The sequence below is a fragment of the Dromaius novaehollandiae genome, chromosome 5 (genome assembly GCF_036370855.1).
Source record: "Dromaius novaehollandiae isolate bDroNov1 chromosome 5, bDroNov1.hap1, whole genome shotgun sequence".
Classification (NCBI taxonomy): domain Eukaryota; kingdom Metazoa; phylum Chordata; class Aves; order Casuariiformes; family Dromaiidae; genus Dromaius; species Dromaius novaehollandiae.
Window position 1 is genome coordinate 2,435,691 of NC_088102.1, and position 23,862 is coordinate 2,459,552.

At 44.5% G+C, this 23,862-nt stretch overlaps 1 protein-coding gene across 2 annotated transcripts in view; it reads right to left on the bottom strand.

The window, feature by feature from the left end:
* Positions 1 to 1,433: 1,433 nt before the first annotated feature.
* The window catches only part of MDGA2 (MAM domain containing glycosylphosphatidylinositol anchor 2), a 373,737-nt gene continuing 351,308 nt past the window's right edge, over positions 1,434 to 23,862 (bottom strand). The window contains exons 12-18 of one of the 2 annotated variants that reach the window (XR_010389253.1): positions 21,734 to 21,754; positions 18,511 to 18,666; positions 17,225 to 17,383; positions 10,719 to 10,849; positions 4,278 to 4,383; positions 2,376 to 3,529; positions 1,434 to 2,250 (exon numbers count right to left, since the gene is read on the bottom strand). Coding sequence is in view for 1 of the 2 variants with exons in the window: in XM_064511798.1 (XP_064367868.1) it covers positions 3,441 to 3,529; positions 4,278 to 4,383; positions 10,719 to 10,849; positions 17,225 to 17,383; positions 18,511 to 18,666; positions 21,734 to 21,754 (662 nt within the window). In the remaining variant the exon portion in view is untranslated. Of the gene's footprint in view, positions 3,530 to 4,277; positions 4,384 to 10,718; positions 10,850 to 17,224; positions 17,384 to 18,510; positions 18,667 to 21,733; positions 21,755 to 23,862 lie in introns of both variants that reach the window. The other variant, XM_064511798.1, reaches the window with a different exon arrangement.

The following is a 23,862-nucleotide window of genomic DNA, read 5'->3' on the forward strand; positions in this document are numbered from 1 at the left end:
TGTAGCTGTGGGTTGGCTTCATAGTTGAGCTATGTGTTTTGTTGGACGAACGAACCAGTGTGCCTTTGCTGGAGATGGGGAAAGGAGAACACCCCAGTAACACCCTTATCCTAGATCCTCCTGACAGAGAATAAAAAACCCTTGGAAAGGTTAACACGGAGCCCACCTACCGCTGCCTCTGGGAGCACCCGGCTGACTTGTGTGCCTGCAGCCACCCCCTAAAAATCATGTTCATTGACCCCATGGCCAAACCGTGCAGTTGCTGCAAAGTCCACATCTGCATAATTACATATTTCATGACCAAGTTAAAAATACATCAGATACATTACTAGATTGGATGCCCAAGAACTGAGTAATAGGGTTCCCCATATTTCTCAGAAGAGCCCCTGGCTCAAATGCTCTCTATGGTTGACGTTCCAAAAATTTTACAAATACTTTGTTCATTTTTATACCAAAATGAAAAAAAAAATCAAGACTAGGAAATACATATCTCAGTTCGTACTTCTTGCTCATGGCCTGAACAAAGCAAAATCTTAGTGCAGTGGCTTATTAGGAGAATTCTACGGCTAAATCAACAGCTGAAAAACACCCTTTCTTGGCACTTTCTTCTGCACTAAAGCAAGCAGAATAAAACTGAAAATAGGCATGGAAAATATATTTCCGTTCAGACCCAGACCTGTCCTTTTCAGGACAAATTGCTTACCCTGCCCCGAAAGAAGACTTTGGTCAATTGAAAACTTTTGTCTAATATTTAATGTGGTCCATCACCAAAGCGGAAAAAAATCCAAGTAAGAAGAGGAAATACGGATTTCAGCTTGCAACCTTAGCTGGCGATCTGAACCACCAAACAAAATCTTCATCAGGGTGTTTTCCAGCAGAGCTGCCCGGCCATCACGGTGCCTCCCAAGCTGCCCCTTCCCCTGGGCACGCAGGGCTCTGCTGGACGCTTCGAAGAAGCTTTTCCAGCTCTGTGCTCATCAATGGGCTCCCAAATTTCAGTTTGCTTGGAGTCTATTTTTAGACGTGATAAATTAGAGGAAAAACAGGGAAATATTCTAAAAGGAAGCGGAATGGCTCACGTTCCACTTCAAAATGCTCAGCAGACGGCCATCCTTTTCCCATCCTCCTGCTCCATCTCACCAGGACAGTGAAATAGGGCATCACAAAATACAGCAGCAAAATGTCATCAGCCCAGCGTGTGCAAACGGGCCAAATCCCACGCAGCGGGGTCCGGCCCGAGCCGCGCTCCCCATCCCGCCAGCCTCTCCATCACCCGCTCGCCCGGGGCCGAGCGCCCCGGGGCAGCCGCTGCTCCAGCTGGGAGAGGAGCAAACGGGGACCGGAGGAGGAAGAGCACTGCCGCAGCCCGCGCGTCCCTTCCCGCAGGGCTCTGCGGCCCCCGCCTGCTCAACAAAAACACGTACCACTCCGCATACCTTACCTGGAAAGAGGCTTTATTGAACATAGCTGTAAAATTATCTCTTCAGTTGAATTACTGAATTTGCACAAACATTTCTCTACAGAATAAAAAAAATCAAGCCTTGTCATTGTTTTACTGCATCTCGTTGTGCTTTTTATACTCATATTTGCAAATGTTATACTTGTTTGTTCATTTGTTTTAATGTTTATACTCCAATTGCTTGCATATCAGGTTTTTTTTTTAATCCTAGGGTGTTGAAAGAACACAGAATAATAATAATAATAATTATAATAATTATAATAATAATACTCTCCTTTAGACAAAAGTCTTTTTTAAATGAAGTTAAAAGCTGAGATAATTTAAGGAAAAAGGTCTTCAAATTGTCATAACCAACTGTCAGGGAACTTTACAATGCATTGGAAAACTGGCTGGTTCAAGGTATGGTATGTGTTCAGGTAGCTCAAAATCATTTGTACAGGTTTGATTTTCTTGTAAAAGTGTTTTTTTCTTTTTTTTTAAATTTTGCTAAAATAATAAAATAATCTTTCACAATCTGCACAGAGTCTGGCTACAGGGCAGAGGCGCTGCGCCCTCAGCGTCCCGCTGCCGCCAGATTTGCAGGCCCTCTTTTGCCACAGATTGGCATTTCATTTCGATTTGTGTTTGAATACGCACTGCAGTCACACGCACACACCTTCCCGTCTCGCTAAAGCTGGGGCCAATTGCACCGCAGATGGAGGTTAGAGCCAGAAAATCACTTCTGCGTTTTACCACCTTCTGCGCTAAGTGTATCTTAACAACCTTTTCCTCTGGTTGACCCACTGGATAACCTGGAAAAAAGAAAAAAAAAAAACCAAAAAAGTGCTGCTCCCATTTTGAGGACCAACGGGAGCTATTTTCTAATGGATAACAAGCTGAAAGGCCATGGCTGTCTGGAAGGTTAAACAACAAATACCTCATCCGCAAGGGCTTACGCAGCGACTTAGGTCCGTCCATCTCCAGAAGCGGCTGTTTTCTCGCCTGCAGTCTGCACACTTAGGCTCCGTAGTTTGTTTAGAAAATAGTTTGCACAAACCACATTTTAGCAGTGCAAGCTTCTGTGTTGAAATCACTATTATTATCTTTTTTTTTTTTTTTTTTTTTTTAAATCAGGCTTGTTTCATTGAAGGCACTTGGTTTCCATGGCAATTTATAAAAGACGGTGGTTTGGTTTCTTCACTTCGTTAGAACAGATGACTTAGTTGGGGAGGGGAGAGGGGTGTTCGGGTGGCCGCAAGCAAACTCCGATAAGCCTGTGTAATATGTAAGCCCAGGGCGCGTATCCTGGATAGTAATGCATGCAAAAGGAGACGGCATACAGTTATCAAGCATAGCCATGAGAAATGAAACATAGATGTCTCAAAACAGCTCTGATTCAGGGTTATTCTCTAGGGGAGGTGACAGCCAAAGGCGAAAGGGCCTACGTTTATTTAACTCTACGCTAAAAACCTTCTCGAAGGGAAAATGAATGCCAGCTCTTCACGTACCCTGTTTACAGTGAGGTGTTGCTCTCTCTCTCTCTCTCGCTTGCTTTTTTTTAATTTTTCTCTCTCTCTCCTTTTTATTTTTTTGTTTTTTTGGCAGGCCATTAGGTTTCCATGGTAACAAGCAAACTATTCATTTGAAACAAAACCAGCCATGACTTTGTGCTTTGACAAGGGTTTCTATAGCTCTTTTCCGAGAGTTCAACCAGATGATGCTGTATTCGTTACTGACCACAAAAGCACCTGAAGGTCTCTTCCTCCCTTAGGCCAGATACCGTTCTCATGTGTGGTTCATAGTGAGTTACACTCCCGTGATGCCTTTTATGTCCCCAGTGCTTTTTTTTATTTTATTTTTTTATTTATTTATGTATTTATTTAACGTTTGAGTCAGTCAGTGGAGGAATCTTTGGTAGTTTGTTTTTAAATGTCCGTTTTACAAAGACTCTTTCTTCGTGCCAGTGCCTGGTGAATCTGTTGTAGCCTCTGCCAGGATAAGGTCACCTTTGATGACTTAAGACAGACATGAGGATGATAACTGGGATAAGTCGTATATGCGCTAATGTCCCGACAGCACCTGATCGTAAATCTACAAAAAGGGGGGAAAAAGGTAGAATTACTGAGCTGCCCGGTCAGACAAACAGCACTGCTACAAGGCCCAGAAAACGAGGGGCGACCTGGCTGCCTGCGGCGGGGCGGCCCCAGGGAGGGCGGCTGGGGGGACCGTAACTTTTTGTTAATATTGCGTTATCCACCCATCCATCTCAAGTCACCCGAAGAGGAATGGATATACGGGATGTTGGTTTGCTAAGCCGAAAAGAAGTGCAGCTCTCAGTCCTCAGCACTTTCTGAAAAGTCCGAATAGGTCTGTTACTACCAGCGCCAACGACCCACCAGGTCCTTGGGGCCCTCCTGCAGTTCAGGGGGTCCCTCGGGTGCAGAAACTCGGCCGATTTGGGTCACCTGCCTGAAGTGCAGAGACATCCAGCTGTGCACGACCAAAAGTCCCCCCAGAGCACAACAGCACCCGTATCCCCAGACCCGGCTGCCTACTGCAGCTCCACGCCACAGTGCAGCCCTCTGCTCGCTCCTCTGCCTAACGCCCATTTGCTTTTCACCTCCATTACCCTTAAAATAGTGTTTTCCTATCTGAATGGAGACGCTTGGACTCCAGATTTTGTTTCCAAGACAAACTTTTCAATCTAAAGCTCTCCAACTGAACCGAACAATATTTTGTTCTCTTTTCTATTGCAGAAAATCCATTTTAGAGGGTGTCTCAAATTTAAAGCCACGAGGAACCATTTGCTCTCCTCGCCTCGGCTGGAAGAGCCACTTACTGTTGGCCGGTTGGTCTGATTTCATACACTCTCCTTCCACGATCGATACGTCATCAATAGCAATATCACCTTCTATGCCGGGACCGCGGATCCCTTCGAATATGAGCTGCAAAGAAATAAAGAAAAAGCCATTCGCAAGGCAGGAAAAACATGACAGATGGAAACCACTCAGCTGCATTTTGCACAGCATTAACCTACAGCGATGGGTGTGGAATAATTCAAAAACAATTTCTATGATGCAGAAAAATGCAACTGAGTTTGCACATCCTGATAAGGTGAGTGCACAACATGTATGAGCTACGGAGGCTTTTATGCTTCAGAATTAGCTGGGGAAGAGCAGCGTTGCTATTTGTGTGCCCAGGGGAACAGCATCCTTCCCGTCCAGGGCATGGCGTGGGGCAGGGACCTGCTCCCGCTTCCAACAGTGAGCCGGAGACGGCCTCGGCAAAGCAGGCTGCGGTCGTGTGCCTCTGATCAGCTCAGCTAATCTGCTAGTTCTACCATATATATTTATATAAATATGATATTTCTGGAACAAAGAGAGGGAAACAGCCTTCAGGACCAGCCCTTCCTGAGGCTCAGCTCAGGGAAAACACTGGATTCTCTAAATTCAGTTTTCTAGCAGGATTACTGCAGCCCACTGGGAAAAGCGGGACTCTTCCGCTCTTGCATTGCCGTCTGTCTCCAGGCTCTTACCACAAACAAACATCGAGTCTCCCAGCTCCCACCATGACAAAGTTTTTGTTTCTTCCATGGTATCTTTGTGCCATGAAGGGGGCTGAGATACTCTAGAGGTTTTCCTTCTCATTTTAGCCTTGCTTCCTACATCAAGGACATCTCAGTTAACTGGCGGGCCACGAACCAAGGGCAACGCCGTGCAGCAAGCTGGGACACAAAAATACCCCCAGCACCTTGTCACTGCTGCCAGAGACCCACTCCAGCGAGGGGAGAAGGGCTTCAATGCAGGAAAAGTTTTGATGAGATTAGTGGTGTTTTTCTCAGAAACTCCTGCCACGTGAAGTTTAAAGAAGACCATCTAAGACCCAAGAACTGTGTCCACTTGAATGTGAACCCTGTGCAAACACACTCACAGGGAAGCTGGCAAAACTCCTAAGAAAAATGAGATTCCTGCTTCTCAGACATTCCCAGACCAGTCACTCGCAGCCTGTTTCCCACCCTGGAGCCCTCGTGTTTGCTATGTGGGCACTCCTCTGCACGTAGGCGATGGGCAAGGCAACCAAAAATGGGACCTAGAGGTGCCCACTGGGTTTTTTCAGTGATCCCATCAAGTAACCGTCCATGTCTATTAGAGGACACTGTGATGTATCTATGGAGCGAGGAGGGGTCAGGATAGGGATTTTATTCCTCTGCTAAATGGATGCCTATGATTTCAAGGGAGCATTAAACATTTCCTGGCAAATATTCCTGGTCCGTGAGAGCCCACTTTCCCTCCTTGGGACAGGCAGCTGAGGTACCTTTTCCTCCACCACCTCCCGGGTGCCCGCAGGGGAGGAGCAGCAGCATCCGCACTTTCCCGCAGCCCGCGCTGGTGAGACCCACCTCCGCAGCGGGCACGGAAAAGAAGAGAAAACAGCCCTGGAGAGGGCATAAAAGCTGAAAATCTGGAAAGTGAAACGCTGCCTGTATGGAGATGGGTGGCTTGCAGCAAGGTCGGCAGTATTATTCGCCATAACGATCATTATTAGCTATGAATTACTGTTGCATGAAAGAAACGAAGTTATCCGCTGTCCTTTCCCAAAACTGATGTGATCCTGTCCTGCTGCCTTAATTAGCTTTGCAGAAGAGCAAACCCATTCTGTGTTGCAGAAAATTTATTCACTAGCAAACTTCAAAGCCTTTCTAAAGCGATGAAGAGAATTAGGTAAGGAATATATTTCCCAAGCAGCATCATTCGCTCAGCTATCTCTCCACTCCCTTTTTCTTCTCGTTCCTTTGAAATACTTATAGCTAACTCGGACGACAAGTTTTTTAACTTTAGTCTGCAGCAATATATGCACAATATTCAATGAACTTTATAAAGGAATATTGTGGCACTAATGGAGAAATTAACTCTTGGGGGTAGTGTCAATTTGAAAAAAAATAAGGATTCCACATGGAAAAAAATACTTAAATTACACTTTGTCATAATCTAAAGGCATTAGAGGGATGCGTGGAGCACTCCGACAGGCTCTCGCCTCGCCACCGATTTCAGCAGGATGCAGACACGGGCTGAGCCTTTGGCACCTTCCAGCATCTCTTTGCACATTGACACAGCTCCATCAGAGCTGCTCATTCAAAATTAATAACTTCCATTATAAATATTTAGCAAACACTCAGCACGGTGGAAGACGCCCCTGGAAATCGCAGAAGGGCTCAGCGCTGCCCGTGGCTCGGTCCAGCTGTAGGAGTGCACATCGCACAACACGCCAAGGCACCAGACACCGAACCGCACAAGCAACCCTACCCTCTGCCTTGCTCAGGGGTGCACAGCCCACAACTTTGCCCACGGACACATCTCGTCCTTTTGCTAAGCTGAATATATCCAGTAAGGGATTGACCCCGTGGCGGTAAGCTGGCAATACCAAGGCATATATTTACAGTCTGACAGTTGTGTCCTGAGTCAGGCTGCAAGGGTGGATGGAGAGCACTAAATAAATGTGAAAGCCATGCATTTGGAGCAGGTGACTCCATCGCTGTCTCAGCAAAGTGTGATACTGTGGGTTAATTACTATAACAAGGTGGATATTTGTGCAACAGGGAACAGTAATTGGGGAAACAGTAAGCTTTTCCATAATTTACCCTGTTGTCTGAAAACAATGTCTCAAGTAATTATCCCTCTTACAGTTTTTCCATTCTGTCTGTGATAATGGGAAGCGTTCAGCTTGAAAGTCTTCTCTTCTCCCCCAAAGCACAGCTCGCCCTGGTGCTTCTTGGCAGAAGGCAGATAACCAATCAACTGAGTGTAGAGTCAAATCTTTCCTGATAATGAGAAACACTCTTTCCAGACAAAAGGACTCTATACAAATACAATGGCCAGCATTTAATTAAAATCTGCACTTGGCAGTGGGCTTTATAGGTTTCAAAGACGGTTTGCCATCAGCCAGCTTGGCCACACGCTCAGAACAAATCACAGCAGATGCACATTGGCAGTGCACGAAGCACAGGCTAGTTCGCAGTTCACAGTTATTTGCAGGAGGTGCCAGATGATCAGGATCTCCTATCAGTCTCTAGCAAAAGCTATTAGCTGTACGCCTGTGATTTTACAAAGCTGTTGTTAGAAATACTGCATTTAGCTGAAGAATAGAAGGGCTTACAAATACACCAAAGGCCACGCTGCTCTCCTAAAAAGGGAAATGGACATTTTTCCTTATAGTGCCTCCAGGTTTATCCTGAGGGTCTCTGAGGGAACTCACCTTGTGCTTCTTCAGCACGGTTTCAAGTAGATTTTACTTTCCTGGGCAGTTTCCCAATGAGAAGTAGAGATGTGCCTAATGAATGCCAGGCTGTCCCCACCTGCATACGGTGATGATGGGGCTGTATCTTTTAAGACATACCTTCCTGGTCTTCTCTTCTCCCCAGCCAACTACCACAGACTGGCTCTAGGCACCATTTCTCTCCTGTAAGAGGCTGAAGATCTCAGCCCCGCATCGTGGAGAAGATGTACCCAGCTCCAGCGGCAGTACTTGGCAGCAGTTCAGTGGAGCTTGTGCCGCCAGCTCCAGAGCTACAACTGCTCTACAGAGAACTTTATTCCCTGTTGTGTGTGTCCATCCCTGGCCAGCTGTCTTCATCCTCCACTTACTAGAATTTACTACATTTTGTGGGCACACCTTCATTTATTTATGGACAAATCAGTCCTTCCCTGCAAAAAATCTCTGCTGGCTTTGAGGAATTAAATGACTTGTGCTGATTAACCTGCCCTGAGCCACTGCAGGATTTTGTGAACCAGCTGAGACTCGGGGAGAAAAAGATCTCAAGCCAAACAGAGCAGCTGGCACCATTAACCTAAGATCAAAATCAAGTCACCTTAACATCTTAAAGTCTACCTTTAGAGCTGCAAAATGGAAATAATTCTGACAATGGAGATGTTCAACAACCCTTACTTGGTGAGACTGAAGAACAAAACTCAAGATTGTCACACTGGCCGCAAGCTGGTTTATGATCTCCTTCAGTTTCTTCCAGTTTCCAACAATGGCAAGTTCCATCCCCCAGGGATGGTCAACCACAGCTGAAGATGGAAAAGATCACTTTTCACTTTCTCTTGTTCAGTGATGAATTTCTTCAAACTTCTGGCTACAAGGGCTGGTTGTGTGCATGGACCCACACCCTGGAGAGGGCTCAGCATCCACAAGGAGACTTCAAGGAAACCGTAGCCGAAGCGGGCTGCAGTGCTCCTGCTCAAGTTCGAGCTAAAATCAAGGACTCCACCGGTGCCAGCATGCAATGTATCACTTCCACATGCTCTTGTTTCTGTTTATTCTCCTTCTATTTAATAATATTTAATAAGTGAATGTCTTACTGGGATAGTTTTTCGCAAGACATTTTCTGATTCAAAGCACTGTGGTGCTCTCAGCCCTGCACGACAGAAGCTTTGTTATATATCATGGGGACTGGGGAGGTATAAAACAAATCCAGGCAGCAGTTACCCATACAAATTAACCTATAAAAGGTTTTAATTTCTGTGTCAGTGTACTGTTTTAGTGCAAAGATTCACTTGGATTCACTCTTCTTAAATTTAACTAGGAGTTTTATATTCTTTCCTATTTAGACTCCGAAATGGAAAATAAAGTTTGGTTGATGCTAGAGCAGCTAAAAAAGTAATTTAAGGCTCCTATCACTCTGACATTTATTTTGTTATATTTGTGCAGACTTTCACGGCTTTGCATTCATTTTACATTGAGGCCTTTAAAAACAACAATGTAAAAATGTGAAAAATTGGCAAGTAGAGGAGTTTCCATTTTGTGTACCAGCTAGTGGCTGGGAGGTGCCGCTGGGCTTGCCCCGATCACCCTCCTCCCCTCATCATCACCGTGATTGCTGATGCCAAATCCTGCACGTCTTCTGCTCAGAGCTGCCCCCAAACTCCGCTTACTTCTGCCAAACCCCACCGTAGGTCTCCATCAGCTCTCACAGACACAACTGCAATCACTTCCTTTCCATCTCCCCATGTTTTCTCTCCACCTACGAGTCCACTTGTTATTCAGGCACCAAATCATTTCTATCTCCCTCCCTGTTCAGACTTCTGGGATTTCTCCTGGCTTTACCAGTGCAAACTCACCCACCGTGATGGGCTCACTGGTACTCAGGCCCATCCATCCTCTGACTGTATTTCAACATGCTCATTCCCCTTCCCTGCACTCTTCTTCCCCGATTCCGCCCCTCTCTGCTCAACTCCAAAATCATGTCATGCTAGACTTTGCATACCCCTCTCCTATAATTTTCCTCTAATTTCCTCCTATGCAACGCTTCTGTGATCACATATGCCAAATAATTTCTCTGCCATCATTGCACAAAAAGAAAAACCACGGTTCAGGTTCAGGAATTGCCCATAAGGTGAATCCCAACTTACATGTGTACAATAGTAGTTTTGATTTGCATTAATATGAGTTTTCCCCCAAAGCCGCTACCCCCTTTAGGAAACCTCGACATTACGAACAGAGGAGAGGAAAGCCTGGAGAAGAACTTTTTTTAGACCACAGCTTGTAACTTCATTCCTCAGTGAGGCTATTCCCAGCCTTAAACGCACGAGAGCTGCTGCTGTCGGCTGCTGTACTGGGTCTGTTCCAGTTGCACACAGCTCACGGTGTGAATGAGAACTGCCCGTAATAGTCTACCAGCATCTCACTGTCAAATTGGGAATGAAACGTGTGAAAACTAATAACTTGCATGAGCTTAGTGAACCAAGGGTGTAGCTTTGCCAGAGCAGGAATCCCACACAAGTGACACTGCTTCTTTGCCACCTCTTAGCAAAGACTCAAAGATCATTTCTTTTTCTGTGGAGAAAGAGTGTATTTCAAGAAACTTCTAACACAGACCTTATGCCATGTTTCCCAAATATATTTTACATGAAGTAATTTTATATTCCATTTGCTACTCTGAAATAAAAAATGTTTTACATAAGCTAATGGCATCTTCTGAAAACTGAAGGACAGTTAACTCTTCTAGTAAATAGCCGTGTCCTGCCATTAAAGTGTGTGTTATTAAGCTCTCCAGTGCACACCTATTTACAACACTGAGAGCAATTATCTGCCCATAAAGCAGCTTGCAGAGCTGGAATGCAGCTGTGAAATTCTGTATCGGAAAGAAAGGAAATGTAAACAGGCCACGTGCATGATGTTCCTCTCCACAAAAAACCCAAATATCCTATTTCTGGTGTCTGTGTACTGTGAATCTCTCGCTCTGCCGCAAAACCCGGCAACAGCAATGCAGCTAGTCCCTTACCTGAAATGAAGTTGGGGGGTTTATATTAACCCGGGCTTGATTCCAGTGTTGTCCCTTATTCCCACTTGAAGACCATAATGGATTTTCTATTGCGGTCTGACCTTTTAACCGCAGGTAGACGTTCAAGCTTCCTAAAAGAAACATGGAGAACTTGAGTTGGTTAGGCTCCTGGAAGAAACAAAAATGCGGAGCTGGCTAAAGGGAGAGTCCCCAGTGGGCTCTGCCCCATGACACCTGACGCCAACGTTTGCAATGCAACTCTCCTGCTCTTGGCCACCGTTGGGGCTCCTCACCCCGCTTCCCGCTCTGCACGGGTCTCTGTTCGTCTGAGGTGTGTGTGCAGAGTTGCTTGTCACGTATTCAGAAACTTTTAGACATGGGAAAAATCATAAATTGGCGAAGCGCACTCACAGTAAGTAAAGACAGAGAAGTACACCGAATGCCCCAGGCCGTGTCCTCCCTTTGCACGGGCAGCCGAGTCGCACGTGTTGCTCCCAACCGCTCGGGAAAGACAAAAGACTTTCCAGAGAGAGAAAGGGAAACAAATTCTTGGTGCAGGACTTGAATTTAGGGCAAACAAGGCATTTACCATCTCCTCGCCCAAGGATTAATACACGGCTCTGTTACCCAATGCTTATCTCTCACTTACAGACTGTCCAGCTTCTTGTTGACCCAGTATATGGTTTAACTAACGGATGCCATGGATCCTGGCAAAACTCCTGCTTCCAAGGTAGATGGGCTGCCCTTCCTTCTCTAAGGAGTGTTGTGCTTTCTGGAAAGCCACATGGCTTTTAGAGCCAGGGATCAGAGAGCACAGCGTGCGGGAGGATGAGCGAATTCAGCTTTTGGGCAGGGAGTTGCACCACCCAATGCCCTCTCCCCACTGCCGGGTGTCTTGGCAGCGTATTGCAAGCTGGGGAGAGGCCGGGAAAGGCTCTGCATCGTTACAGCCCTGCCTCTGCTTGGGGTCAGTGCTTTGGAGTCTGGCAGCTGCTTTTCTTCCTCTGCTTTCCCTCCATGCCACGTCTGTGCTTGGAGGGAAGGAGCAGGATCAAAGCCGGCTCGCGTGCTCACTGTGGGTGACCAGCCTTTCTGAAGGCCAAAATAAACCTCCGAGTTCAAATAATCCCAGAAAAGCTCAGAGGCAGCCCCAGGTATTTCCCCACCGCTGGCGCTGGGTTATCGCTCCCCGTACGGACTCTGTTTGCAGCAGAAATGGATCTCCTGCCCTCGGCAGCACTTCTGCCACAGCACTCCTTGAGCTTAGCTCACCTCCCTGCTTTGGACACGAACGCAAAACAGATCGTCTTGGTGCACCACGGGGGGAAAAAAGCATCAACTTCATTTAGCAGCATTGAGTAATTCGCAAAGTTTTAAGTTTGGAGGCTTTGTTCCCTCTTGCTCCCCACTGTGCTTGCACACGCGTAGGGCAGCGCTGGCTCTTTGCACTACGCAAATTGGGACATTTGCCTTGACTTGAGCAAGTTCACACTGTCAGGTTCACGCAAGGCCACTCTCTTCTGGGATGTGAGGAATGGCAGCTGGAAAGCCATAAGTAAAGCTTTCCCCTTGGATCAGTAATGATCCCTTTTTGTCCTGACGAAAGGGTGCAAAATACGAGTTATATTTGCAGTGAAACCTCTCAGATCCGAAGCAGCTGCAGAGTGACTCAGCTCCCGCTAATAAAAAGTTCTTATTTCCAGCAATAGCAAAAGGCAGTGCCTTGAAAAACATAAAGCTAAGTGTGTAATGGAGCAGCAAATACTCTCATCATGGCTCTTCACCAGGGTGCCCACGATGAGGCTATACGTCTTCTTCAAAGCAGGTGGGGAGCTGCGCCCGCCCGAGTGACGGGCACTACCGTGTCTCCCACCTGCCTCCGACTGCAGCACTTTATTTCTTAAATGCAGGGGCGGGTGAAGGAGCAGCACAAAGGAGACACGGCGTCTAACTAGAATAGCCTGTCTGCCTACACGCACAGCTTTCAGCCTTTGGTGAAGGCTGGTACGGCCCCTGATGCGGGGCTGTTTGAAACAACGAAATAATTTAGACAAGAAAAGCTGGTGATTCTGTCACTGCTGTGCTCTGTCAGCCTAATTCTGTCATTGCAAAGATTTAAGATTGTCCATAGCATAGTCAGCCTCCCTGCATCTCATCCTTTCTTCCCATTAAGAGCAGGATGACAGCACGAGGCAGCTGATGGAAAATACGGAGTAGTTATTCCTGCACCTATCGCCCGGGCGCTGCCTCGCAAGCTGGTCGGTCCGTACGCAGCTGCCTGGCCTCCCGTCCAGCTGTGCACACACACTGCCCGAAACACAGCTGCAAACTCAACTCACGATACCGGCAGCAAACGCCCGTCCTCGAGACCCAACGTGGTCTGCCAGTCCGTCCTAGGAAACGCTGTGTGCACTCGTCACGGCTGGAACCGTTTTTCCATGCGAGCTGACAGCACGTGCTGCTTTGCTTTTTGTTTTGCGATGGCTCTCTAATGATAAAAAAATATATATTGTTCTTGAAGAGGCAGTTAGAAATGCCCCATTTCGGGGCACGGATTGAAAAATCAGAGATACAGATCGTTTCACAAGACGGCGATGGCCATGCTGGAACGACGAGCTGCTCCTGCCTCGGCTCGGAGACACGGCAACGGCAGCGGCTCTTCGCTCTCTTGGTCCCCACCCGTGGCTTCTTGGCTGCTGCAGATCAAGTAACAGGAGCTTCTATTTCTCGCACGCCTTTGGGATAATGGACCTTGTCCCCGTGAAGGATGGGGAGGGAAGCGTACGTGCTTCCTTTGCACTCAGCATTCCCAGAATCACCCCTGCGTGACCTGGCAGCAATTAAAGCCTGACTTGTAACCAAGAGCCACCTATTTCAGGTAAAGAAGCACACAATGTCTTTAGGAATCGAAGTGCCATGCCACGGGGTGGAGGTCCCCGTTGCTCTCGTCAGAGCCGTGCTGGCTGCCGAATACCTCCCACCACCACTACAGAAATTTTTGGCCTCTCTGCCAGAGGCACCTCAGACCTGGACAGCAGGCACAAAAGCTGAGCTGGATAAACTGGGAAACTGTTTTTTTCCAACACTACCATACTCTCAAACCGATGCCAGCAGAGTCACTCATTTTTGGGGGAGACAAAGTACTCTTCCCCTGAGACACAGGAATAATAACCCTAAAACTGCGTGGAAGCCTTACAGATACTGATAACTAGGGAAAATAAAGAAACACAATGGAAATGCTGACTTCTACCACCAAGTCTGCTGAACAACGCTACAGCATTATGGATGGAAAATCAAAGATTATTGGCCATGATTCTTCTCTGACATTTGATTCCCAGGTCCAAGGAAGGAACAGGCTGGAATTTATTTAAGCCAAATCCCCCTTCGAGACACTTCCAATTTTCATTCAAGTTGGATCAAGAATCAGGAGCTCACGGTTATTCAAAACTGACAGCCTTCAGCAGAGAGATCATGCATGAGGGCTCAGCTGATAGCTCCTATTCTGCTCTTGTGCAGAAACCCCTACATATTACAGCCTCTATAGGACCCTGGACTGGCAGTGTGCATTTCCCTGTGGGGAGAAGAAGCACCTTCTATATGTTGGTTGCAAATTCCAAAACAGCAGTGAAGGGTCAAAGCTTCTAACAGTTCATGCTAAGAGAGTCAGTCAGTTCTAGCAATGAGATTTAGAATTATTCACAGGGGATTCAGTTTTACTAAAATGGAACTCTTCTGAAAAAAAGAGTATTATCAATTAAATATTTCATACAGAATCACAGAAGTGCTGAGGTTGGCAGGGACCTCTGCAGACCATGTAGTCCAGGTCCCCTTGATAAAAGTACGGTCACCTACACCGGGTTGCCCAGGGCTGTGTCCAGTCAAGTTTTGAGTATCTCCAATGATGGAGACGCCACAGCTTCGCTGGGCAACCTGCTTCAGTGTTTGACCATCCTCATGGTAAAAAACATTTTTTCTTATGTTTATTTGGAATTTCCCCTATTTCAGTTTGTGCCTATTGCCCCTCACCTTGTCACTGGGCACCAATCTGTCTCTGTCTTCTTTACACCCTCCCATCAAGTATTTATACACACTGATAAGACCTCCCTGAGCCTTCTCTGCTCCAGGCTGAACACTCCCATTTCTGTCTTATCTGGGGAACCCAGCACTGGACCCAGCACTTTGGATGTGGCCTCCCCAGTGCTGAGCAGATGGGGAGGATCACCTCCCTTGACCCGCTGGCAATGCTCTGCCTAGTGCAGCCCAGGATGCTGTTGGCCACCTTTGCCATGAGGGCACACTGCTGGCTCACGGCCAACTTGCTGTGCACCAGGACCCCCAGGTCCTTTGAACATTTGGAAATTACAAATTTCCAAACTCAAAGTTATGGAAAACATATCTCACAGATTCATAGGATGGTATCAGTTGGAACGGACCTCTGGAGATCACTTCTTTTACGTCCAAGTCAAGGCAGTGCAGTCTTGTTCATTTGGAATAAGATTTTAGTCTCTCTTGCCAAGATGATGCAGAACAGTGAGAGAATTTATAGAAGAAATACATGAAGCTATGAATTATGTTCCTTAATCTATTTACAAATATTTTGGGCTACAAACTTTTCTTGGATAGAAATTTTTTCTGTGGTCTGAAGGGAAGCACAAGAAGTCAACTTCTGAGGTGTTAAGTTAAATTGAAATAGTTTTCAGCTGTAAAGTAGCTGATCAAAATGTGATCAGAATTATCAGTAGAACAAACTTTCACCAGAATGAAAAGATAAGATTTTTAGCTATTTAACTTCAAGCAGCAGAAATATTAGAAGAAGAACTTCAAACAATGTGCTCTTATGTAAAATGGATCCCTTAAACCAGGGTTATCAAGCATACACCATGTGAAACACTGCGCAATGATTTGGTTTGATTTGTCTGGCCGAATCGTTGTGCTATAATAACCCCTTTCCTAGCCCAAAGTAATTGCTAAGAACACAAATGTTCAAAAACGCATTCAAGTAGTTACCTCATCAATAGGACTATTCACACAATAACCATGTGCTTAAATCATTGATGTCTTAGAATATTATCACTCATTAGGTATTTCTTTTCTCTTCTTTTTTATTATCCTGATGTGAACAATTTAGTCATGATAGATTTCATATCTGGGGAATCAAACAATAATTTCATAATTTACTTCTTGAATGCATGTTGCATTCTCAGGTGCTTCATAACGTTTTGTCACTATGAGGAACTAAAATGTTGAATTTAGTAGACGTCCATGTGTACGCATTCAAGCACATGGCTGATGCTATTAATTTACTATTTTTCTTGCAGTCTTCTCTTTAAAGACATGGAATAATAAGTAATTTTGTAGAAAGCTATTCAAAAAATGGATCACTTCAAACATTAGCTAAGCTGACAGTAACTACATTTTTTAACATTCAAGAGCATAAGTAAAATTGAGCAATTTCTGGTTTTGACAGCCAGGTTTCCATGTTGCACACAGACAAATCCTATATAACTGTGACCACTAATCATCACTGTAAGCAACTTCATCTATGGGTCAGCTTCTCCATCAGAAGGCATGTCAGTTCAAGAAATTACACAAAAACAGACAAGGGCAATCTCAGCAAAGACGCTAAGGACACTGACACTGCCTGAAAGGGTAGCCCAGGAGAAAAAAACACATTGGACAGATCAGAGAGATCACTCTTCTGTGATCCTCAGCCTCAATGGCTGTCGGTCTTATCCCAACCCTACTGCATCCCAGAAAAACGCTTTGCTCCTTAATGTTTCTAACTTTGCGCTTCACTGTCATATACCAGAAGGATTCTTACAGGCTTTTTGTTTTTTCTTTTTTTCCCCCCCTAAATATGGCATGACCTCATCCCTTCTTTCCAATAAATAAGCGAGTTCTTGCTACAGCTGAGAGTGAGGAAAATTTTAGCATGTGTTAAAGTGCTCAGTAGTGCAGGGACAACTAACAAAACTAACCGAAATTTGAACGTATATGTTGAAAGAGCTATAACTAAAAATGGACCCAGAGATACACCTGTTCCTACTGCTTCTGAGCAAATCATTGATTATTTTTATGAAGGGACTGAGTGCTGCTCCATAGCACACCGTGTGCGCCCTTACAACTACCAACAGAAGAGAGCTGCTCCTGCTAATTGCTTGACCCTGCCTCTAGCGAGGGGTGACTCAAAACACTGTGTTAGTACCAGGCAAAGTCCCGGCAAATATCATCTTTTTGTTTTCACACTTTAAAGTCCCCTTGCTCAAAACCTCACTCCTACATAACACACTTTAACAGCAAAAGGTGTTCCTGCCAGGGTGCTGCTTAGTGAAAAAAAGTAGTTTTACAGCAATTAGGACACTACCAGGCACCTCCCTTGCCAGACTTTGTTGCAACTGGCCTTTGCAGGCTTTTGTAGTCCTCCTGTGTTTTTCTTTAATATAACTGGATATTTCTCCTGCTATTTCTCCCAAAGTGAAATGACAAGGTCATTGGCTTTCTCTCACCTATGTGCTGTCCATACATGTGATAGTAGAAGCTAAAACAATAGGCTGTGTTCGTAGCTCCGTAAGGATTTTTTGGAGCGACACTGAAAACAGGACTAACAAGTCTGGCCTTTTCTCCTTCCAGCCTGGGGCGTGACGTTTCGATGTACATGTAGAAACCTAGGGGAAGCCCAAATGAAAATTGTTAAGTTGCAGTCTTCAAAACCCAACACACACACATGCAGAAAGACACCAGGGCCCTTAAGCATCTGCATTTATTTTTCACCTTCATCTGACATCACCATGGTTTCTGGGACATGTTTGTCCTGCATTATGCCCATGTGTTTTCCACAGCTGCTTCAAAGATATTTTTTGATCAAGAGTAAAATCAGGGCTAGCAGGTTAGTACTCATAAAGGACTTCAAATCAATATAACATTGTATATGCACAAGAAAGGAAAAATTCTTTATTACGGGGTTCAGACTTCAGTCTCAAGGTTGCAATTTTTGCAATTTGTTTCTATAAACAGTGAGAGGGGGAGGACTTCTAAAATAAAGAAAAAATATCTTGATGGAAATCTTTCAAGGAACATATTCAACTGCCCATATCAATCACAGCTCAAAAGCTCATTTTCAATGAAACGTTCATTTATTCTGATCCTGGACTGTGCCAACGACAGAAATAGTATTTACTTCATCCAACCATGCAAATACAACGCAGTACGATTTTTTTCTCCTTTTTGGTAGTGCAGGCAGGGGCATACAATAAAATAGCCTGAGTTACCGCAGTACTTGCTAAATTCAGCACAATATGTCTGACTCTTCAAATGCAAATATATACTGCAGCCAGGATGGCATGCTTCTGTTAACAGGGGTAGCAGATTGAAAATTACACTTTTTATGAATACCCAAAGCAAAAATGGGGCAAAAAAATTCTCATTTTGACGGTCTGAGAGGCCAAGTTAGAATTTAAATGGAATAAAACAGAAGAATATTTCAAGATGTGCTAGACTGTTTCCCCATAAGAGGGTAATGTGCAGGCAATCACCTTCCAAATGGCACAATAGAAACAATACAAGATGGTTAATGGCACAGTTAGGGGATGCCGCTTCGGGACCAACCTCACTCCTCAGCACCGGCAATTTTTTTTTAGAAGTCCTTGAAGTATGATCATCCTTAGTGCAATTAGGAAGCATTCAAAAAAAGATGTAGGTGGCTGGGATTCACTGTCCTGGACAGGGCCCTCACCCCAATGGAGACCCCGAGCCCAGAGCGACGGAGGCTCAGGATTGCACCGCCAACACTTACCTTCCTTGGAACCAGTTCGGTCTGCGTTGGGCCCAGTGTTCGGGGTATATTTTGTGTCTCTAGTGGCAGTGCTTTGTTTTGTCCAGTCAAAATTGTCCGTATCGTCTTGAGTGAACAGGCAAATGTTACCATCCTCAAATCCACAGTGGAACTCTCCTGCCAACATAGTAAAATCACATAAATGTAGTGACTGAAACTATTCTGTTATTTGTCAAAGTACTTGTCAATTATAATGAATGTGTTGTAGGATGATGCCCATTAACAGCACAGAAAAATACATGGTACATTTATTTTACATCAGTCTATAACACTAAGTGCATGTTTTCTTTTGACCTCAATAAAAAAAAAATTCATAGTCATTAATCTGTGTTGGTGTTACTTGAAATTAGATTCAAATCTTACAGTATACATCCTCCTCACATAGTTGGACTTACACAACAATCTCCCTTAAAGCCACTGTCTTTTCTTACCCAGCCAGCATATCTAACAAGTTGAGAAGAACAGGCAGCCTCCTTATAAAATAAGAACTAAGGGGAAAAAGGTAAGAATTATGGGGGGAAAAAAGCTAAGAATTGGGTCCTTTTGGTTTAGAGAGAAGAGCATTAGGGAAAAGAGGACAGCAACTTCCAAAAGAAAATGTTGTTCCCAAATGATATCTCCTAAACTAGGCTCAGTTTTCACTAGGGATAAGAAAGCAAGTAGTGACTAAAATCACAGCAAGGCAGATTTCAGGTAGAAATGAAGAAAAGCTTTCTAAAAATCAGGAAAGTGAAGCACCAGAGTGGACTGCCCAGGAAGAGCGTGGGGTTCCCATCGCTGGATAATTATAAGAACCACTTAACCAAATACCTGTGAGGAAGGTGTAGGTCTGGCTGAACCTACGTGTGCAGGACAGGTGACGGTATCATCTCCTGAAAACATTTCCCAGTCTTTTTGCTAAGATTTCTGCTATGCCCTTGAGGCCAAGTGCTAAAAGCTTAGGCCTGAAGAAGAAAAGGCTGAGAACCCACAACGGGATTACGAGCAGCCTCTCTGGTGTTAAACTAGAGCTCGGTCAGTCACAGGAGCCAACTGACCTTACCTGCCAGGTCATGACGGGATGAGAAAGTTATATTTTCAGGCCTTTAGGAACCCGAACAAACCAGCACTTCAAGGTTCAGTTTTCATCTCCGAACAGAATAAGGCCCCACATAGTAAAATGTGCCAAAGCTTAGTTTTATGCACATGAACAGTTCCTGCTGAGTTTACTCGTCCAACAAAGTCAATTGATTTATCTGAGAAAACAAGCGAATCTCTGTTCTCCAGGGAGAATACAGCTGTCCACACGCTGTGTGTCAGGCACAGGCTTCTGTGCAGGGGTACAATTTATATTCATTGTTATGAGAAACTCTAACACCCTGCGCCACGGGATTATTCATCTGTGTTAAATTGAGAAGGTATATAAATGTTTGCAGGTTTAGGGTTTCAGTGAACTATAAATCCACTTAAGCCACTGGAGCTTCACTCTAAATCAGTGAAGACACAGGGACCTGGAGCTTAGCAAGGGTGTGTATCGCTAAGCATGGATGCTGCTCTGAAGCTTATTTAAAATCTTATAATACTGCAGAGTGGAAAAAGCAGGCTCGAAATTCATCCCAAACCCCACGGTGCATTAGCAGTGCTTGCCAAGGCTTCTTCATTCTGCTTCTGGCTGTGCAATGACAGCTACACACACTGGATCCACTCCCCAACAGTTAGTGTAAAACACTATTTTATAAAACTAGGATACCGCAAAAAGGCAATCCACAGACACGGCCCTGCCTACTAGCACCTTAAGCAGATTGATCTAATTTCTCAATAAATTCATTGACTCTATTAGATCAGCCAAAAACATTATTTTATAAAGGAAAATTCCTTAACTGGCAAGCATGACTGACAGCCATCAAGATGATGAGGAGCCAATTTCAGGACCTTGTACCTTGATTTTATTCTGAAAGCAGCATCTTCGAATTTTAGCATGACAAAGAAGCGGCAATAAACAAAATCATTAAATACAGGAGCACCATCATAAACATTGCAGAGAAGAAATACAAATAGAGGTCTGATTGCAGTTCTTCTTGAGAGATAAGCAAATTAAAGAACAAGGCCATCAGGAATACACGTGCTGTGGATGGCATCCAAAATCCCTCAAGAGTGAAGCCTGTGAATGGATGCAGATTAATGGATGCACCTCCATCTCCATCCCCCAAATCAGGAGGAAAGCATAAAGACCTTGACAAACCCCTTGAAGGACACAAGGATACGACGAAGCATGCTGAACAAAGTGCCAGATGTGCCTCTCTCCTCCAAGAATAGCTTTTCCATGATTCAAGCTCAAAGCTGGCTTGGTTCACACTATATTCTGTGCATTGGGCTTCTCCCTCCACCTATGCAAGCCCGTCCCAGAGCAAGGAAGGGGGTTCACAGCCAAGGAATACGCAGGTCTCCTGCAAATATACCTAAACACTTTCAGATCCTATTTGTACTTTTGGCCTCCGTATTTCTCAGGGGAAATGAGGTGCATGCTTCTCCTACATACTGCATGAAGAAACAGTTTTCTTCTTGTTTTAAAGCTGTGGACGAGATCCTGACCAGGATGGGAGGTATCAAAACAACACAAGAAAAGCAAATGTAATCCTCACACAAGGATAAAGGAATTTGGAAAATTTCACAAACTGCCTTTTCTTTTAAGATTTTTACTATACCTAGAAGCTTCACATACAGTTCCTATTCAATGTTTCAATACTTATTGTTAATATCAAACTCAAATATTTAACTTTTCACTTATGTAGCTAATGCCTCCCACAGCTAAATCATAGCTTCACCCATATGTTTGCTTTCACTTTCCCATTAATGGAGCCTCTGTCCCCACAAAAATGAAGGTTATTTTTAGAACATTAGCATTTTCCTTAAGACAAACTGTTTGAGGTACTGGGGAAGGAAGATGACCTGGAGCTATAATTTTTCCTTCCTCCATCTACTGTTGTGTGAGCACCTTGGCAGAACAAGAGGAATTACACCCTTCAGCCATCAATACAGCTTGCACATAAAACTAAGGTGGACTCACACAATCCAGGGGCCACACTTGGTGAAAAAGTGAAATACTTATTATTTACTGTTTTTTTTTTTAAACTGTGAAGGACAATTGGCGCAGATATAGTTCTTCACATGAATAAAAGATAGAAAGATTTAAAAAAATACTTACGTAGGTGCGGGTTTACTGGAGCTGGAAGATAGAGCAAAAATAAAATCAGCACAAAGGGGAAATTCTAATTAACCAGTATTCAGATTATCCTCATTTTCCCCCGAGTTGTCCTTCCCTCCCCCCTCAGGACCCTGGTTATGGGTCCCACACCGAGACAGCTGGCAAAAACAGATACCTTCTTTCTTTGGCAATTTTTTTAGCTCCCTGACAACCCAAAGGCACCAGCTTCAGTGAGGAAACACAGCCTCTCCCACCCATGCCGTGTGTGCTCCATCACCAGCACCCTCCGCGTGGAGAACCATGACTGAGCATCAAACCTAGATTGTCGCTGCAGATGTTTTAAGAGAACAGCTGCACAGCAGACCTGCCGGGTGGTGCCTTTGCACAGGAATCCACCCAGAAATTGGGAAAGCATGATTTAATCAGAACCTGAGGTTCTGCATCCGACTTTGCTCACCACTTCACGTTCAAAATCAAATAAGATCAGCAGTGTTCATGAATATTTAACATAATGAATTACCCTTTTATTAAATAAATAATACTATTGTTCTGTTTAAGATGTCTATATATACATGAGTCAAAGAAACAGAGAGCACTTGCATAATTCTCCAAAAAGCCTATTTTCTTTTTAAACAGCAGCAGAAAAAAGAAAGCACAGCAAGTCAGTGGAAAGAAGTTTGATCTCCTTTGCCCAAGAGAGACAACCAAGAAAAAACAAACTGGTACTCTTAGCTCATAGAACCTTGGCAAAACTGAAAAAAAATCCCAAATCTGTAATCCTTTAGTATTGAAGCTCACCTAATACTTTATAAGTCAGAGGATAAAACCGGATGAAAATCAAACCTTGATCATGCCTACAGATATCCTAACAACGAGAAGGACCACCAAGGTTTAGGTCCAAGCTGAATAATTATCCTGCCAATAGGCCCAGACTAGCTTGTACAACAGTAAACATTTGAAATCAGGTTTGGATGAGAACTGAAAGTCTACACTCCTGTGCCACCTCTCCAGAGAAGGGTGGATTTCGGGACAGGTGATTTAGGAAAAAGGGCTCCTCTGCTATAAGCACTTACTGATGGGACAAGTGGACGGATGGTCAGCCCACAGTTGGAATTGCATGTAACTAATAGGAAATTTGAAATCAAACTCTGTCTCCAAATAAAGTGAGCCTCGGGTAATGCCAGATTTCAGTACAAGTGTCGCCCCATGTCTCTGTGTCGCCATTCACGTGCCTTGTTTACGGACACGACCTCTTGGTTCCTGACCCCTGTTCGTAGACTCTGCTTAGCAGTAGAGTCAATCTGAAGTTTTCAAAACAGCTCTGATTTAGCAACTCTGACATTTTATTTTGCCTTCTCCAAAACAAATGAATAGTGATCTGCCCAAGCGCAATTTTCTTAAGAAAATTAGTCATTACATTATATTAGATAACCTCACAGCTTTCACCAGAAAATTACCTTTCATTCTCCAAGAAACATTCATTTTGGGGGCTTCTTCAGTGATTGAACTTGGAATTAGCTGCAGTTGCTGGAAACTACATTTACTGGTGCTTGCTTGGTGACTGTATGTAGGGGGTCTTATAGAAACTGTCACCGGGGGGTAACCTTGAGTCACACTACCCGGATTGTTCACAGCAGAGCAAAAAAGGCATCCTGCCAAACTAGTGTCACTTCACACTGATTGACAAACAAGAAGTTAAAGCACAGTTAGGCTGAAGATATCTAATATCATAAACTGGCAAAAAAAACCCCAAAACCCCCCCCCAAAAACCAAAAAATAAACCCAACAGCAAAACAAAAACCAAAAAGCCCACTCTTCTAATTTATACAGCAGGGAAGGCATGATTGCCCTCAGTCTCCTTTCTGAAAGGTAAGGTTGCTGCGTGTGTGCGGGAGTTAGTATGGACAATCAGCCTAAAATGGAAATAAAGGGATGACTTAGAGATTAGACTCCTGAGGTTGAGTTTGGACTGCCTAGAAAATCTTTGCACCTGAGAGAGTTCTTGCTGGTCTGCTCGGCTGACCTTTGCTTGCCTTGGGGTGAACGTTTTACTGGGCACGACTTTCAAGAGCAGAACTGAGTGTCACGAAACGCTTGAGCTTGGTTAGAGCCAAGACATTTGATCCCTT